Genomic DNA, 18,171 nt, shown 5'->3' on the forward strand with positions numbered 1-18,171 from the left:
CGATACAAACTACAGGTGGTGCAACAACTGAAGGGCAACAATTACTGGTTATGATTAGCATTCTGTCAACTAATGATACCAAAACTAGACAAAGACAATGAATTTTTAAACAAGTTGTGGGTGTCAGATGAGGCACATTTTCATCTCACAGATTATGTGAATACATAGAACTACCGTTACTGGGAAAACACAAATCCTAATTACATTCATGAGCGCCATTTACATGTTAGTAAAGTGACAGTATGGTGTGGTGTTTCATCAGATGGGATTATCGGACCATATTTTTTCACAAATGAACAGGGAAACACAGTAACTGTCACCGCCAATTGTTACATGGAGATGTTATGAACTTTCATTACAACTGCACTGACCGACTTTCCAAACGTTCAAGAACCCTGGTTTCAACAGGACGGAGCGACATCAAATACTGCACGGTAATCATTGCATTTTTTGGCAACTGTGTGATCTCACGATTCGGTAACATTCCCTGGCCTCCTAGATCACCAGATTTATCCGCTTGTGATTTTTTATCATGGGGCTACCTCCAGAGCAAAGTCTACACAACTCGACCAAGAACCCTGGGTAAGTTAAAACAGAGAATTCGGGATGCAATTCACAGTATCCCAGCTGAGATGTTGCAATGGTCAATTAGGAATCTCAACAGCAGATTTGTATACGTACAAGACACCATCTAAAGGACATGATTTTAAAAAAATGATAAATGTCATCAATGTTTCATAAATGGCAAAGTTGTAAGGTTTCAATTACTATGAATGCAATTTCTTTCCTTCATCACTTCTAGTTTTATTGGATTGTGGAAACGTTCCCCATTTTTCTGTGTCACCCTGTACCTATTATTGCTCAAAATTAACAGTTACTGTGTACTGCAAGATCAGAACCTCATTAACAACAACAGTGGTTTTGTACAGTGAGAGTTAGAGCTGGAGACCCAGAATGAAACATTTTGATGACATATAGGAGGTTTGCTCGCACTTTATTTTTTGATATGTAGAGCTTCACAATTCTCCGTTTTATTACTGTGGTCACGATATAACTTTTTTTTTTTTGTTTGGTACTGATACTATTTTTTTCAATTTATTTTATATTTGTACTACAGGTGATCCCAAACAGTTCATTAAAACAGATTTCCAGTATTGGGTACAAGTAACACTAAGGATTACACACATTAGAAAATACAACTCTGACATCCTCAAGGACGTTCAGTTATCAGTTCTGAGAAAGGAATAGGGACAGTATTGTGAGAAATCACCAAAACAAAGATTGTGGGAGCAGGAATAACAGAGGTAAAACTTTTAAAATGCAGCTAATGATGAGCATAATAAATTTTCTAAATCAGCATCAGGAGAAAGATAAGAACAAAGGAAGGGAATAACAAACATTTTTGATTCCTGTTGAGTAACTGAACTCGCATGTCAACAACTCTTATAAGAATAATTCATTAAAAATTATTCCACTCCACTGTTGCAGGAATTGCTTCACAACAAAAAGTCTTGGTTGTGAAATTATTTAATATCAATGACACATTTCACCCTTTTGTTGCATCATCAGATTGTGTAGAAGTAGCTGAATATGTAACACATCTGTCATACAGCCACATAAAATGGAAAATAATATCCACTTACTGTTGCATCCATTCCATTTTATATGACTTTATGACAGATGGGTTACATATCCAGCTACTTTTACATAATCTGATGATGCCCCAGAAGGGTAAAACACGTCACTGATGTTATATTTAATTTTGTACGTAAGACTATTTTTATTCTGAAACAAGGAAAAGTTCTGTCTGCTGTAATATGGGTGGAGTGAGCTCTTGTTCTGTGAGCCTCTGTACACCAGTATGAGTGCAACAGCCAAAACTCACAGTGACCATCTCCACTAGTGTGCAGCCAAACCATTTTGCCCCTTCAAACCTTCCCTTTTGGCTACCTTTAAGAACTAGGAGATGTGACCCCTGTTACGATATCACACCAGTTCGAATCCAGAATTGCGAGTGGAAAGCAATTGCGATATGCAGTACATTTAACACTGGGACTGACGAGGGAGCATGGTTATTTTCACACAGTTGATGCTCACCGGAAGTCGATAAACTCTGTTCCCTCACACTGGTCACTCGCCTACATCCCTAAACTTACCTCCTTTCCCTTTTGTCTCTTATTTATGGGTTGTCGTTGTTGTTGTCTTCAGTCCTGAGACTGGTTTGATGCAGCTCTCCATGCTACTCTATCCTGTGCAAGCTTCTTCATCTCCCTGTACTTACTGCAACCTACATCCTTCTGAATCTGCTTACTGTATTCATCTCTTGGTCTTCCTCTACGATTTTTACCCTTCATGCTGCCCTCCAATGCTAAATTTGTGATCCCTTGATGCCTCAGAACATGTCCTACCAACTGGTCCCTTCTTCTTGTCAAGTTGTGCCACAAACTCCTCTTCTCCCCAATTCTATTCAATACCTCCTCATTAGTTATGTGATATACCCATCTAATCTTCAGCATTCTTCTGTAGCAATTTATGGGTAGAGGGCATTTAAAAAATGGGGGGAACGAGAGAGAGAGAGTCTTTCCGAACTGTGTCTGCAGCTCACCTATGCACTGATACAGGTCCCTGTATGACAGAGATGCCGAGGTCCTTGGAAGGCACGAAGGGTGGGCCATCCAGCTCGAGGGTGCTGGCCGGCTGTGGCCACAGCAGGTGCAGTGCCGGGTGCGTCACCAGTGGCCGGATCGGCACTGTCCCAACGTGCGTCCGCAACAGGCTCTCGATGGCCTGCTGGGGCACACCATCAAACTTCAGGCTAGCAACACGAGTCTCCCATTCAATATTTAAAATATATAACGATGGAGCAAGAGAGAGGGGGAAGAAAAAAAAGGGAGTGATTTGGAATCCAAACACACCAAGAAAGAATGTCAGACAAGGAATTAAAAGTAAATGACCAACTGTTGTGGCAGTTTAGCAAAGGCAAACAGTTTGGGTGTGATGTTGAGTGTTCTGATTGGAGGAAACCAGCTCCTCTGCATGAAGTGTCAAATATCAAGTAATTTTAATCAGAGTGTAGGTGGGAAAGAATGCAATGTTATTGTCATTCCAGGCTGTGGCTAAGCCATGTCTCCGCAATATCCTTTCTTTCAGGAGTGCTAGTTCTGCAAGGTTCGCAGGAGAGCTTCTGTAAAGTTTGGAATGTAGGAGGCGAGGTACTGGCAGAAGTAAAGGTGTGAGGACGGGGTGTGAGTCGTGCTTGGGTAGCTCAGTTGGTACAGCACTTGTCTGCGAAAGGCAAAGGTCCCAAGTTCGAGTCTTGGTTCGGCACACAGTTTTAATCTGCCAGGAAGTTTCTTATTGTCATTATTTGTAACCTTATACTATGAACGTAGCCTTGCATTCATAGTGTAGTGTTAAAAATAATGACACTAATATTGTATTCTTTCTCGTCTACAGTCTGATTAACATTAGTCACCTGTCATCACGTTGGCACCCTGTGGAATGAGCATACCATGTGCCTCAAACTGCCGAGTTGCCGCCAGCATATTGCCTTGGCTCAGCGTCAGTTCAGTCTGACTTGTGTGAAATGTAGATCAAGCGCACTGCATATTTGGATCACTAGGAACTTGTTGAGAGTCATGGACACTTGGTTACCAATATCCTGTATACTTTGCTATTGAGAAGTTTAAAGATGTTTTTTATTTGCACAAATGATTTCTATTCATTACAGATTAGTAGTCATAAGTTAACTTATGCCAGTAGTTGCATTTTTTCGTAAGCCCATCTGCGATAATTGGTAGCCATCCTTATTGCTATTGTTCTGAGTATTCAGTATGTTGTACGAGGTTCATTACTCTGAAAAGCACAAAGCTAATGTTGATAAATAAAGATACATTAACAAAAAAAATTCCCTGTAGTTTTGGTCACATCTCATATGTAATTAAAGGTGATGAGAGCCAATGACCACTTCACTCCAAATGCACATCAGGCTCAAACTCTTAACAGGTATCTGATGCAACTGGGCCAATGTGAGGCATACTATTGTGTACACATGGCATAGGCATCAGTACATCTGCCTAGTAAGCAGAAGAGCCAGATTCAAGTCCCAGTATGGCATAAGTTTTCAATCTGCCACACTGACGAACATCAATGCCCATTGGCAGCTAACATCATTAATTCCTTTGTGTCTGACTTAACACAAGCACCGAAAAATAGTTGTTGCCACAAATGAAAGTTATTACTGCACTAATCTGAGATGCAATCATTTGCAAAGTAATATATAAAGAATAATAATCAGTTTTTCTCATAGTTAAGCATATTTCCACACAGACAACATTATCATGAGTTACGTAACACAGTACAGTGTTGTTAGTGTTTATTAATATTTGTGATCATTAAGGAACCTAACACCATAATATTCCAAATTAACATCTTTTGTGTTCATGGTAATTGTGCCTTTCACACGTACACTAGCATATATGCATTTTGTTCAGTTGCCACTTTGTCTTTGCCACACGATATGTTTGCGATTTCAAAGTCATCACAGTCATTTACTAAATTAACTGTTACTCATTTTAGGAGTTGGCAACCTTTTTATTATGTAATGTAAATTCACTGAAACTAAATTCTGGCATTCAAAGTTATGGTGAACTACACAGAGATTTTAATTTATTACCATTTTTTATATTTCAATTGTTGTTGTACATAGTAACAAACATTCAAGTGATAGCAATCAGGTTGTGACTATTTATATTCTATTGGTAAGCATTGGTCTTCGGATATGATGCCTCATTTCCACTAACACCAAAACACTAGGTGCACATGTCACAATAAAACTTTATATGTACCATATAGTATAGGTATAACACGACATCTCAAACCATTCTATTCTCTTCTTTCTGGTTTTCCCATTGCCCATTGTCATCACTTCCATACAATGCTGTGTTACAGAAGCACATTCTCTATATTTCTTTCTCAAGTTAGGCATAAGTTTGATACCAGTACACTTCTTATGGCCAGAAATACTGTCTTTATCTGTGCTGGTCTGCTTTTAATGTCCTCCTTTCTACCTCTTTCGTGTGTTATTTTGATTCAGTGATAGAATATTCATTACCTTTGTCTTTCTTCAGTTTACCCTCAAAGGCTTATTCTGAATGTGCTACACTGTTCATTCCAATCAACAGGCCCTCCAATTCTTCCACACTTTCCCTCACAATAGCAATGCTGTTGTCAGCAGATTTTATTATCGACATCCTCTCATCCTGTATTTCAATCCTACTCTCAAACCTTTCATTTATTTCTGTAATCACGTATTCAACATATAGATTGAACAGTAGGGAAGAAAGACAGCATCCCTCTCTTAAATCCTTTTTAATCTGAGCACTTCATTCCTCGTCTTCCATTCTCATTTTCCCCCCTCTAGTGTCTTAAACATATTGTACATCAAGACTTTCCCTACAGCTTATTCCTGTTTTCCTGAGAACTTTTAACATGTTGCACCATCTCACTGCCAAGTTCTTTCGCCACGTCAACAAATCCTCTGAAAGTGTCACAATTTTTCTTAAGTCTTGCTTCTGTTGTCAACTGTGACATCATAACTACCCCTCTGGAGTCTTTAGTTTTCCTGAAACCAAACTGCTGGTCATCTAACAGATCCTCAATTTTCTTTTTCCTTTTTTTAAAGATATTATTATTGTCATCAACTTTAACACGAGTTGTTAAGCTGATTGTGTGACAGGTCACACACTTATCTGCCCTCGCTATCTTCAGGACTGCATGGAAAATACTTTCCCAAGTCTCCAGTCTCCTAGATTCTGCACACTGTTTTAACAATTGTGTAGTTACTACTTCTCCCCACAATTTTGGAAATTTCTAAGACATAACTGCAAGTCTCCTGAAGCTCTCTTAAACTCTGACTCTAATATTGCATCCCCTACACTTTCTATCCCAACTCTCATTTTTTCCTCAATTACATCATCCTACAAGTCCTTCCCATCTTAGAGGCCTTTAAATGTACTTTTTCCTCCTATCCACTCTCTCCTCTGGATTTAAAAGTGGAATTTCCATTGTGTCCTAGCTTTTAATTTAACCGAAGGCTGTTTTAAGTTTTCTATATACTGCATCAGTCCTTCCAATAACCACTTCTCTTTCAATTTCTTCACTTTTTCCTGCAGCCATTTGGCCTTGGCTTTCCTGCACTTCCTACTTACTTAATTCCTAAGTGATTTATATACTGACAATACTAGAAAAGGATGGATTTCTACACCAACCCCCTTTTTTTACATTTGATGCTGAGGTGTTATTCCAGAACGTGGAGAGCTTCAGCAATTCTGTTCATGTGTAAGGGGGAATTTAAATAAGACTGGGGTGACAGTGAGAATTTGGATCGAGGAAGGAGGCATGCCAGGGCAATGCCTACAGTTGTGTGAACTGCTGTGCCCAGATGGCTTAGTGGCTAATGCATCTGCCCGGTAAACAGGAGACTCGAGCTCAAATCCTGGCCTCGGTACAAATTTTCCCTCACCACTTCATTCTATATACGTAAAATCAAATCTGTATGACAACAGTAAAGCTTCTAAAATTCTGTCATTTCATCAAATAGCTATTCAGCGTAAAGCTGACACACTGAGCTACAGACAGGCACAACAAAAGACTGTTACACATTTAGCTTTCCGCCAGTCTTCTTCAGAAAAAGAAAGAGTAACACACACCATTCATTCATTCATACAACAAGCAAGCACACATCACGCACACATGAGCACCACCATCTCTGGCAGCTCGGTATGGAACGCATTCTGGTATGGGCTGCCACAGATGGTGGTTGTGTGTGTGAGGTGTGCTTGCTCGTGTGAATGAATTAATGAATATATGTGCATGTGTTTCCTTTTCTAAAGAAGGCTTTGGCTGAAAGCTAAATGTGATCCAGTCTTTTTGTTGTGTGTCTACAACACGACTTGTCATCTTACCGGTAAGTAGCAATCAATCCTTTCCCTCACATTGTTGATATTCCAACTTGGAGTTTCCATTGTTTGACTATTGTTTTTCTCTGAACATTTTTGTACTTTTTAACTAATTCAACTCTGGGTTCTTGTATAAACACTGTATATTGTATTAACAGAATGGACCACTTTTTTAGACTTGTTTCACAAAATTTATTATTGCTGTACAACATAGATTTCAGGTTGTATACCTAATTTCTAGTACATAACTCATCCCAAAGGTGAAAACCAATCAAAGATAAACATGGCGACTTCACTATCTATCGCTTCTCGACTTAAATTGTGAAAGGTATCTCTGTACTTCCTTCTTCCATCGAACAGTTGAAGTATTTCTTCTGTCGTTACCTTCCTTGTACCTATATGTTTCTATCCAACTACAATGAGTTCCATTTTTACATATGTTGATTTCTGTTCAACATAATGTCTATTATGGTTTCACTGTCTCAGTATCTACAGCCTTGGCGGAATCTCAACACTCATCAGTACTTCAGTATCCCAATTCTTTCCACACTGTTCTGCACCTGGGTACACTTTACACTCCATTATCTGGTTTCCAAAATTCAAATGGAGTATTATATAATCCAGTTTCTCCACGTCTCTGGGCTTTACCCAACTATACCGCCTTCTCTTCCAATTTTTGAACAATAAGTCACTGTCAATAGCTGAAATTTATTGCAGAACTCAATTAGTCTTTCTCCTTTCCACTATCAGGCCTATATTCTTCTGTGACTTTTTCTTCTATTCTTTCCTCCAACATGGTATTCCAATCCCCCATTATTATTTGATTATTATCTCCTTGTATGTACTTAATTACCCACTGAATATCCTCATATACTTTTTATACCTCTTCATCTTCTGCTTGCGATGTAGGCATAGATCTCAAATGTGTTGTTGCTGTTGATTCTGATGAGAACAACCCTATCACTGAACTATTCACAGTAATTCTCTCTGGTCTACTTTCCTATTCGCAACGAATACTACTGTCATTATATCATTTTCTGCTGCTCTTGCCACCTGACCAGAAATCCTAATCTTCTTTTCATTTCACTTCACAATTGTGTGGATCGAGCCTTTGCATTTCGCTTTTCAGATTTTCTAGCTTTAATATCACATTCAAACTTTTTAAGTCCCATACTCTGACTCTTACAATGTTATCCTATCATCAGTTCTTCAATCTTTTTTGCACTTTTGCATTCCCATGGGCAGTCTCCTACCAGAGATTTGAATGAGAGACTCTCTGCAATGTTTTGAAGATGGTGAATTGTTACAATACTTTTCCAATTACAGGCTATATGTCAAATCAATCAATCAAATCAAAATTTAATTATCACATAACATGTGTCATACAATTAAAGATTGTGACATAGGTGACATGTCAATTCTAAAACTACATACAGACTAATAAGCTTAATCTAAAGTTACAATAAATACGTTCTTGCTTCTTCAGACAGGTATTATTTTGTGGGAGAAGGGGAGAGGGGAGAAAGAAAGGTGTAATCTATGTCCCATGGATACACATTATGTGTCTTTCATGCAGTGGCTTCCACTGCCTCTCTGCATCTGCATGCCATTGATAATTACAAGTTACATAGATTAAATAACATCTTTTTCAGATTAAATGAAAGTCTTATTAAGACCAAACACATTTCACTTTATTCTACAGCATCTTCAGTGATCACTGTAACAATTTGTTTTTTTTTTTTTTCCTCTCTTACTGTTTTTCTGGTAAGGTCACAACCAGTTCACAAGCTTTAACTTACTACTATGAACTGCGGCATACAAATGGTCAATGATCTCAGCAAAACAAATTATGAGACAGACAGAGAGACAGACAGAGAGAGAGAGAGAGAGAGAGAGAGAGAACAAACACCATTGTTATAGTGACCAATGAAGCTACTCCAGAATAAAGCGAAATGCATTTGGTTTTAATACGTCTTTCATTACAGTTGCAGATGATGGAATTTAGCCCAACAACTTCCGTATCTGCGGAAAAAAATAGAATAAAATAAAATAATTACAACATGCCGTTGATAGTTTTGCCTTTTAGGGGCAGTTTCCCACCTTATGGGCAAGAGCTTACCCAGAAGCTCTGCCCAGTCCTCTGCATTCCTTGACAAGGCCATTGGCAGAATGAGGGTTATCCACTGTACCAGAATTCTTCAGCTGGTATAGCTGATGTGTGGTGTGCATTCATCCCCATTATCTGAAGTGACCCTGATTTCAACAAGATGTGTGTTTGATGTTCTGGAGGAGCACTTTGGGGGCCGCATTCTGTCTCTGGGGTACCCAGAGGCCACTGGCATGGGCCTCGATTGGCTGCCATATTCTCCGGATCTGAACACATGGAACTCCTTTTTGTTGGGTTATATTAAAGACAAGGTGTACAGCAATAATCCCAAAACCATTGCTGAGCTGAAAATGGCCATTCAGGAGGTTATCGATAGCATCGATGTTCCGACACTTCATCAGGTCATGCAGAATTTTGCTATTTGTCTGCACCACACCATCGCCAATGATGGCAGGCGTATCGAACATGTCATAACCTAAATTCGAATATCTGTAGTGAAGTTCACATATTGAATAAAGTGTGTACCAACTGTAGTTTGTAACTAATTTTCATTTTTTTCATATAGTTCTACAATTGTCACATTGTACCTACAACATCCAATGTGTGTGCATTCATAGAATCTTTGGATGCTTGTTAGTCAAAGTCTATACTCACACAGACAATCATTTTAATACGTTAATGCACCCTCACATTCTAGCAAAGGGTCATTTGACCTCAGTTTTGATTTCTTGCTTGCTATTTGCAACACAGAATTTCCACATTGTTCTAGAAGTTATTTGCAGTCCCTCTGCTGCCACTGCTGGATAATTTCAAATACATGCCGACAAAAGCGTGAACATCACGACACTCACCTGGTCGATATGTGGATCGAGATCAAGACTCAGAGTAGAGGCTGCAGAAGACAAGGACGGGTGGGGATGGGGGAGAGGAAGAGGGTGCGGGGGGAAGTAGTCGTGGGACTGACGGGCAGGTCGCGGTGGCCGGCTCCCGCGACGGTGCACGGCCGCCACTTTAGTGGGTGCAGGCACCCGCGCGGGCTCCGTGTTGCTGGTGCCAACCGTCGCTCCGCCCCCACTGCCTGAGGAATCCGCAGACTTGCTGCGCTCCTGCCCGGATGAGTCGGCTTCCGTCTCAGACTCTGGCGGCTGGCTAAAACTGTGGTACGTAACAGAGATACACAAGAGAGCGACTTTTCACAATGAGTTTTCTAACTTGCTGGCAATTAAAACTGTCTGTCAGACTGGTACTCAAACTCCAAACCTCGCCTTTCTCTCGGTGAAAGAGTGACACAGGCAGGACTTGCGGCCCTCCCTCGCAGCTTTATGTCCACCAGAATCCGACCTTCCTTACCCTTTCTTCCAGGAGTGCCAGTCTCACAAGGAGTGTGGGAGAAGTTCGGAAGGCAGGAGAGAGGTGCCAGTAGGTCACAAGTCTCACCCGCGTCACTCTGTCATCAGCAGCACTAGTCGCAAAAGGTGAGGCTCCCAGTTTGAATCCTAGGTGGCAAGCAGTTGTAATTACCAGGAAGTTTTATCTCGGGCAGTAACAAGAGACTACTGTCTGATTAAAATGATTTGATAGTTGACGCTTCATGTATGGGAGCTGGTTTCCTTCAATCAAAGTGAACAACGTCACAGCTGAACAGTCAGCCATTGCCAAACTGCCACAAAATTGGTCAGTTCGCTTCCAATTCCTCATCGGGCATTCTTCCTTGTGTTCGCATCGCACATCATGGGTCTGGCACTTTTATTTCATGACACACGATGACCACTCAAAAACAAGGCAAGCAAAACATTATGTTAAAGAAATATACGTTTCTTACGCAGCACTAACCAAGCACTAATGGGATACTTATGCAAAAGATGCAATTTAACATCACACATACAGTTACCATTATTACAAAGATTTGCGTATGTTAGATAAGGTCCTTGCAACACTGCACAAATCTGAATTTATGAAGGCAGCCATTTATCACTGTGACAGGAGTACCACAATCATAAATATAAGTGCTCAACCCAGTCTTGTGACTCAATGCAATGGTTAGCATATTAACCAGAAAAGTACAAGGTCGGAGGTTCGAATCTCATAACCTACAGCGATTTTTTTTTAGTCTAACCATAAGAGTTTGATTATTATTTTTATTAAGTGGTTAAAACAATTTTTTTTTAAATGTTTAATTCTGTGCTGCATCATTCTTCACTGTCAATTTAACTTACTTATTTGCTCTTATTTTTCTTCTAATCATTCCTTTTCCATTTGGAATCTGCCTGAATCACCTATAGAGACTGGAACTAAATGCCAACAAAGACTGATCATCGGTTGGTAATGCAGCAGCTCGTTTAACTAGTGCGAGGGTAGTTTCAGGTAGTCAATAATAGTGAAAAATTACAGTTTGATTTTAGCACTGAAAATGAATTTTTTTCTGTCTTGAGCTTGCTCATAAAGGTTAGCTTTAACCGAGGAACAAAGCGATCATGATTTTAGTTCTGCCACAGATTTTTGACTTCCATTCTTTCGGATATATTGCACATCACATGGTTGTGGTCAGTCTGGGACAAGAGTTTAAATTCAAGGCTACAAAATGTGCCTGCTGCAGTTGAGTCATTGGTCACTTAAAAGCAGCTGCCAATACAGCATTTCTGACATACATCACATTGGCTACTTCAAACATTGCTCTGCATTAAACATTAACAGCATTTGTGAAGTGACCCACTGTGTGTCACCTGTAAACAAGCGGTAGCTGCCAATGGATGTGGCCACACTGTAACAGCAACTAACAGAAGTCAACTATCAAGTAATTTTAATCGGACTATAGGTACATATGTGGAACAGTAAAAGTGCAATTCTGTCCTGCAATACTTCATTACATTTCAGTAAATTCAAATCTACTTTCTTATTCTTTCCCTCTCCTCCCTCATTCTTTAGCATTTAGCCTTACATTTGACACCCTCTTGAAACACCACTTTGTATCCTTCCTCTAATTGCCGACTAATGGAACGCTCTATAGTCTGCAATACGTATGGTTCTTTCTTTCAATCAGTTACTACTTACCAAAATGAAATTTTCACTCTTTAGCAGGGGGTGCGCTGATACGAAACTTCCTGGCAGATTAAAACTGTGTGCCGGACAGAGACTCGAATTCAGGAACTTAATCAGTCACCAGCAACTCGTCTACCGAATAAGCTACCCGAGTATAACCCGACCTCACAGCTTCAATTCTTGTGAACTTCACAGAAAATTTCCTGTGAAATAAGCAATGATAAAGCAGTTTCCTGTGAAAGGCGAAAGTCCTGAGTTTGAGTCTCGGTCTGGCACACAATTTTAATCTGCCAGGAAGTGTCAGGTACTACTTTGTTTAGCTGCTGATACTCATCGGTATTACCCAGCAAAGTAAACTGGAGACCAGATCAGAGTGGCAGCACTGTCGTGTTTATGGGGAGGGGAGGTGGTGATGGCACACCTGTAAAGGTGGAGCGCTACACCACATTATCCATCTGTACACCGAGTTCCCCATATAACGTGGCAACTGAACGGTACTCCTCGCACACTATCACTGTGACAGTCTGTGGGAACAATCACATTGTAACATGTCGATCTATGTTTGTCTGAATAAACCACTGGCCCCTTTACTTTAATACAGTTTGCACTTTTTAAAACCATGTTGCCTCATTCGTACACGTGACAAAATGATCATTCTGACAGCATTTGAAACGAAATCTCACAGGTTGCTCGGTAGCTTAGAAGTCCAACTTTGTGTGACAAAATCTGCAGAGTTTTTGCAAAGTCATTATTTCTTTGCGCAGTTCACAATATCAGAGAAACTGAAGCATAACAACACATTTACCAGTATCACCAGAAGACTATTTATTTTGTGCATTCTGCTTCCTCTTCTTAGGGGCAGACAGCCAAATCCAACTTGGCAAGACGTTGCAACCCTCCTTTCATCGGCTTACTCAGCTCTAATATTTTGCCCACTTGTTCCATATCTTTTCCCTTGGTAGTGTCCACCTCTTCTCCTCGTAATTAGCAGTAAATGTAATGAAGTTAGTAGTGAGCCATCACAGCTGCCTGTGACTACAATTTCCACAATCACTTTCCATGCTCACAGTGTTAGGTGATGACAGGCAATAGACAAAACTGTAGTGTGGCTCTCGCTATTATAGTCACGTGTTCAAGATGGTTCCTGCTTAGTCGATCTGTGGCACTTGTTGTCGAGTAATACATTTGGCTTGGCAGTGCTACACTCACATCTGTATACACCGGGCTCTTTGAGTATGATAAATGAATACAACAGTCTGTGGACAACCAGCAGGCACATGACAAGTAAACACTGTCCGATGTGAACAATCGCACCATTACAACTATTATGAAGTGTAATGTGGATTCTTTTCAACTATCGACAGTTTCTGCTGCTGTATGTTGTCATATATACCTTCCAAATACCACACATGCTCTGTCTGTGCCATACAGCAGACATGCATATGTACACATTCGAAAATGGCCGACTGGTTGGAATTGTCTGACTACAATATGAACTAATGTTATATATAAAAACAAAGATGAGGTGACTTACCGAACAAAAGCGCTGGCAGGTCGATAGACACACAAACAAACACAAACATACACACAAAGTTCAAGCTTTCGCAACAAACTGTTGCCTCATCAGGAAAGAGGGAAGGAGAGGGGAAGTGGGTTTTAAGGGAGAGGGTAAGGAGTCATTCCAATCCCGGGAGCGGAAAGACTTACCTTAGGGGGAAAAAAGGACAGGTATACACTCGCACACACGCACATATCCATCCACACATACAGACACAAGCAGACATATTTAAAGACAAAGAGAAAGAGAAAGAGAAAGAGACAAAGAGTTTGGGCAGAGGATGTGTGGATGGATATGTGCGTGTGTGCGAGTGTATACCTGTCCTTTTTTCCCCCTAAGGTAAGTCTTTCCGCTCCCGGGATTGGAATGACTCCTTACCCTCTCCCTTAAAACCCACTTCCTTTCGTCTTCCCCTCTCCTTCCCTCTTTCCTGATGAGGCAACAGTTTGTTGCGAAAGCTTGAACTTTGTGTGTATGTTTGTGTTTGTTTGTGTGTCTATCGACCTGCCAGCGCTTTTGTTCGGTAAGTCACCTCATCTTTGTTTTTATATATAATTTTTCCCACGTGGAATGTTTCCTTCCATTATATGAACTAATGTGCTTTATTTCAAACAACAGTTAGCCTGTGAAGGAAAGTGGCTTTATTTTAACAACTCTAACATATTTCAATCACATAAATCATACAAGTTGAAGGTCAACCAGAACTGACAACTATCGTCAAAAAGTTTAGTTCCTTTTTACAACAGCCATCAGCTTCTATCACACCTTTGGTTATAAGAATCTGACAGTGCTACCCAGCTGCACCAGAGAAACACTGTGTGATCATATACTCAACAGCCAGAATAAATTTTCCCTCTGCAACAGAGTGTGCACTGATTCCTAACTTCCTGGCAAATTAAAACTAAACTGTGCGTTGGTGCAGGATTCAAACCTGGTCCCAGTCCGGCACACCATTTTAATCTGCCAGGAAGTTCCAATATGTTACTCTGTGGGTCACATTGCAATTAATACAGAAAAAAAGGCATGAAGTGTTTGGTCAATACAAATTCATATTTATTAGATATACTGATCTCCTAATTATGTAAAACACACACACACACACACACACACACACACACACACACACACACACACACACACAAAACTTGCAGAGTGCGTAACCATCAGCAGAAATCATATTTCCTCCATGCATGCAGTTCTTATTCAATACACATTAAAATAGATGGAAGAATAGCATACACTACCCACCCATTGACACCAGCAGATGCAGGTAATGGGGATTCCACAGGTGATGAAGAAAGTGGAATATATCTGTCAACCAACTCTTTTAACACACGCTTCTGCGAGGCCATGTCCAAAGCAGTTTTGCCCGCAAATTTCCTGAAACAATCACAAATTCATCATTTGTATAAAATGTGTGTAATATTAATGCCTCATTAGCAGAGCTACCTCCAGCCTTCTGCTCTCTCCGACACTGCCACCTCCCTCCATCAAGAAGGCCACATAGCTGTCGCATGATGTTACACATGACATGCCCGGAGCAATGAAACAGGTACTCTGAAGGTGGTGTTTGTCGGTGCTTTAAATCATTTCCGAAATCGTTTCATCCTTTTGTTCACCACAGTAATATCTAAGTCGCATATTATCTTTGCAGTCGAGTGTCAAAATCTAGTACAGTAAACAAGAGTATTGTTCCTCACTGTTCGCATAATTACGAAAAGATGAAGTTCACACGTTTGAACTCGTGACAGATGGAGACATGCGTATGGAGTAGATACTGGCAACTGAGAGGGTTAATTAGATTCCTGTCAAACGTTCTGTGGTGAGATGATTACATTTTAAACTTTTATTCAGTCACCGGCATGACTGAAGTCACTATGTGCCAAAAGGTTGATGCCAAGTACAAGTTTCTGCTATAAGTGCAGAATATTTTGCTTAATTTTCTACAGCTCATATTTTCATTTTTTTCTCAACACAGATCAGTAGAATGGAATATTGAGGCTACAGTAGCTGCACCTGTAAGTGAGCCACAACACTGAAAAATTGCAAACTAGCTGCCCTCCCAAGCAAATTAATTCTCTATTAGATCAAAGCCGATGACAAATTTCTGATAAACTCCTTCACAATTTCAACATCATCTTTTCTCATCCTCTTCACTTGGTCCTCCTCAACCAAGTGTGCCTTCTTTCAAGACACTGATCTTCTCCTCTCTGTTGGCCATCTTCACTTCTGTCCACATTAAGCCCATCAACCACCAACAGTACCTGAATTTCACACCAAAAAATCCCTCCCATACTGCATGGTTACCTGAGGACTGAGTATATGCAGTGACAAGGACTCCTTTTCTCAGTATGCTGAAAGTTTCATCAAAGCCTTCACAGGCAGGCACTAGTGTGCAAACAGATCTCCCGTGCCATTTCCCCTCACACTGCCAATCCTCCCACAATCCCCAAGAACTGGCCACAAAGGAGTGCCTCCTTTGTCAGCCAGTACCACGCCAGACTGGAGCAACTAAACCACATCCTTTACCATGGCTTTGATTACATATCATCCGGCCCTGAAATGAGGGACATCCTACCTGAGATCCTTCCCACCCCTCTTAAAGTGGTATTCTGTCAAACAACATCTCGACTGCAGCCTACCTAATCCACCCCTACGCCAGTCCCAATCGCAACGTCTTGCCACAAGGATCATATCCCCGTGGAAGATCCAGGTGCAAGACCTACCCAATCCACCTACCCACCACTTCCTATTCCAGACCTGTCACAGGTTTATCTCGGTCCATCTGTGAAAGCAGCTATGTTATACATCAGCTCTGCTGCAACCATTGCACAGCTTTTCATGTTGGTATGACTACCAGCCAGCTGTCCTCAAGGATGAATGGCCACCACCAACCTGTGGCCTAAAGCAAAGTAGAATGCCCAGGACTCAATACGCAACTGAACATAATATGCTTGATTCCAATGGCTGCTTCACCACCCGAGCCATCTGGATCCTCCCATCCACCACCAGAGTTTTTAAGTGCACAGATGGGAGTTATTCTTACAACACATTCTCCATTCCCATAATTATCCAAGATTCAACCTACAGTAACATACTGCCCCCCCCCCCCCCCATGCCCCAACAGTTTCCACCCCCTCTGTCCCATCACCTCCTCCCCATTCTCTTCTCCCACCCTCTGTTTGCCACCCTCTGCAAATGCACCCAACCACCTATCCCTGTTCCTGTCCTTTTTCATGCCTTTTTTCCCCGCCTCCTTGCCCCACAACCTACTGATGCTGCACCTGTTGGCATTCTAGTACCTGCAAATTGCACCAGACAGCCTTCTTCTCTCCCGCCACCCATTCACTACCTTCCCGCCCCCTCCAGATTGCTGCTTCCATTCTACATGACCGCTGCATTCTGGTCCGAGGTGCCGGAATTGGCAGTCTTGTGTGCATTAGGTGTACTTGCTTATGTGAACCAATTGTGCGTGTTTCTCTTTCTTTTTCTGATGAAGGCTGTGGCTGAAAGCTTATGGGTAAGTGTCTTAACTGTGTGCGTCTGCAACTTAACGTGTCGCCTTAACAGTAAGTAGCAATCTGTCTTTTTCCTAACCTGCTGATATTCCAACATGGAGTTTCTATTGCTTGATAGACTCCTGTGGTGCTCAACAGAAGAATTACAGAAATCAATTGCCTGGATAAATATCAACATTAATATATAATGGAAAGTGAAAGGGTTGTTATAAAAGAGAAAAACTGAAAACTGTTTCAGTATATCGTATTTTAGATACAGAAACTGAAAAATACCTGTTCATAATTTTAGTTACCAGACATTCACTGCTTGCTACAAGAAGTTAACACATTTATTTACTCATATTTATGACTGCTCTCAGTAATGACTCCTCTCAGCAAACAGTACACAGGGTGGTTATAATCAAACTTTCACTACTTTAATAGGTCCCCAACAAAAACAAGATAGTACGACAATGAAACTGATGAGATATTTGTAAGGACATGCAGAAGACAAATACTGAATAAATAATTGAAACAAACATATAATTTCCACATGAGAGGGTACCATTTGTTAGTTGCATAGCACATTTCCATTCCAGGTTACAAACTTTGCTCAGTGTGATGACCATCTGCATTCACAACAATCTGGAACCACACTAGAGATACTATTTTCCAACTGTTCACAACACTTTTGGAACAGGGACCACAGAATGTTCACCTGTCATGACGCAGCTCGTGCACTGCTTGAAGATTACACATTGTGTCCAGCATTCTCAGTCATGACAACAGTAATTTCTTCAACAATTTGTGGCACAATTCCCCATTGGTCTCATTCAGGGGCAATTCCCAACTCATCAGTTAATTCAAGCTTTCTTCAACCCAGTGCAGAAAGATGACCTCTCTGTATTTCTTTAATGTGGCGATTCTCATGAAGAGCATCAGTGTTACTGCTGCTTTTGGGTAAAACAGCTTTACAAGTAAAGTCTTGCTTAGCTCCCCCACACCAATGTT

At 40.8% G+C, this 18,171-nt stretch overlaps 1 protein-coding gene across 3 annotated transcripts in view; it reads right to left on the reverse strand.

Moving 5' to 3' along the window:
• Positions 1-18,171, reverse strand: part of LOC124717315 — a 148,101-nt gene that overhangs the window by 100,718 nt on the left and 29,212 nt on the right. The window contains exons 6-8 of one of the 3 annotated variants that reach the window (XM_047244148.1): positions 14,912-15,043; positions 9,918-10,215; positions 2,606-2,790 (exon numbers count right to left, since the gene is read on the reverse strand). In XM_047244148.1, coding sequence (XP_047100104.1) covers positions 2,606-2,790; positions 9,918-10,215; positions 14,912-15,043 — 615 coding nt within the window. Of the gene's footprint in view, positions 1-2,605; positions 2,791-9,917; positions 10,222-14,911; positions 15,044-18,171 lie in introns of all 3 variants that reach the window. The other 2 variants (XM_047244147.1, XM_047244146.1) reach the window with 2 other exon arrangements.

The sequence above is a fragment of the Schistocerca piceifrons genome, chromosome 9 (genome assembly GCF_021461385.2).
Source record: "Schistocerca piceifrons isolate TAMUIC-IGC-003096 chromosome 9, iqSchPice1.1, whole genome shotgun sequence".
NCBI classification, from domain to species: Eukaryota; Metazoa; Arthropoda; class Insecta; order Orthoptera; family Acrididae; genus Schistocerca; species Schistocerca piceifrons.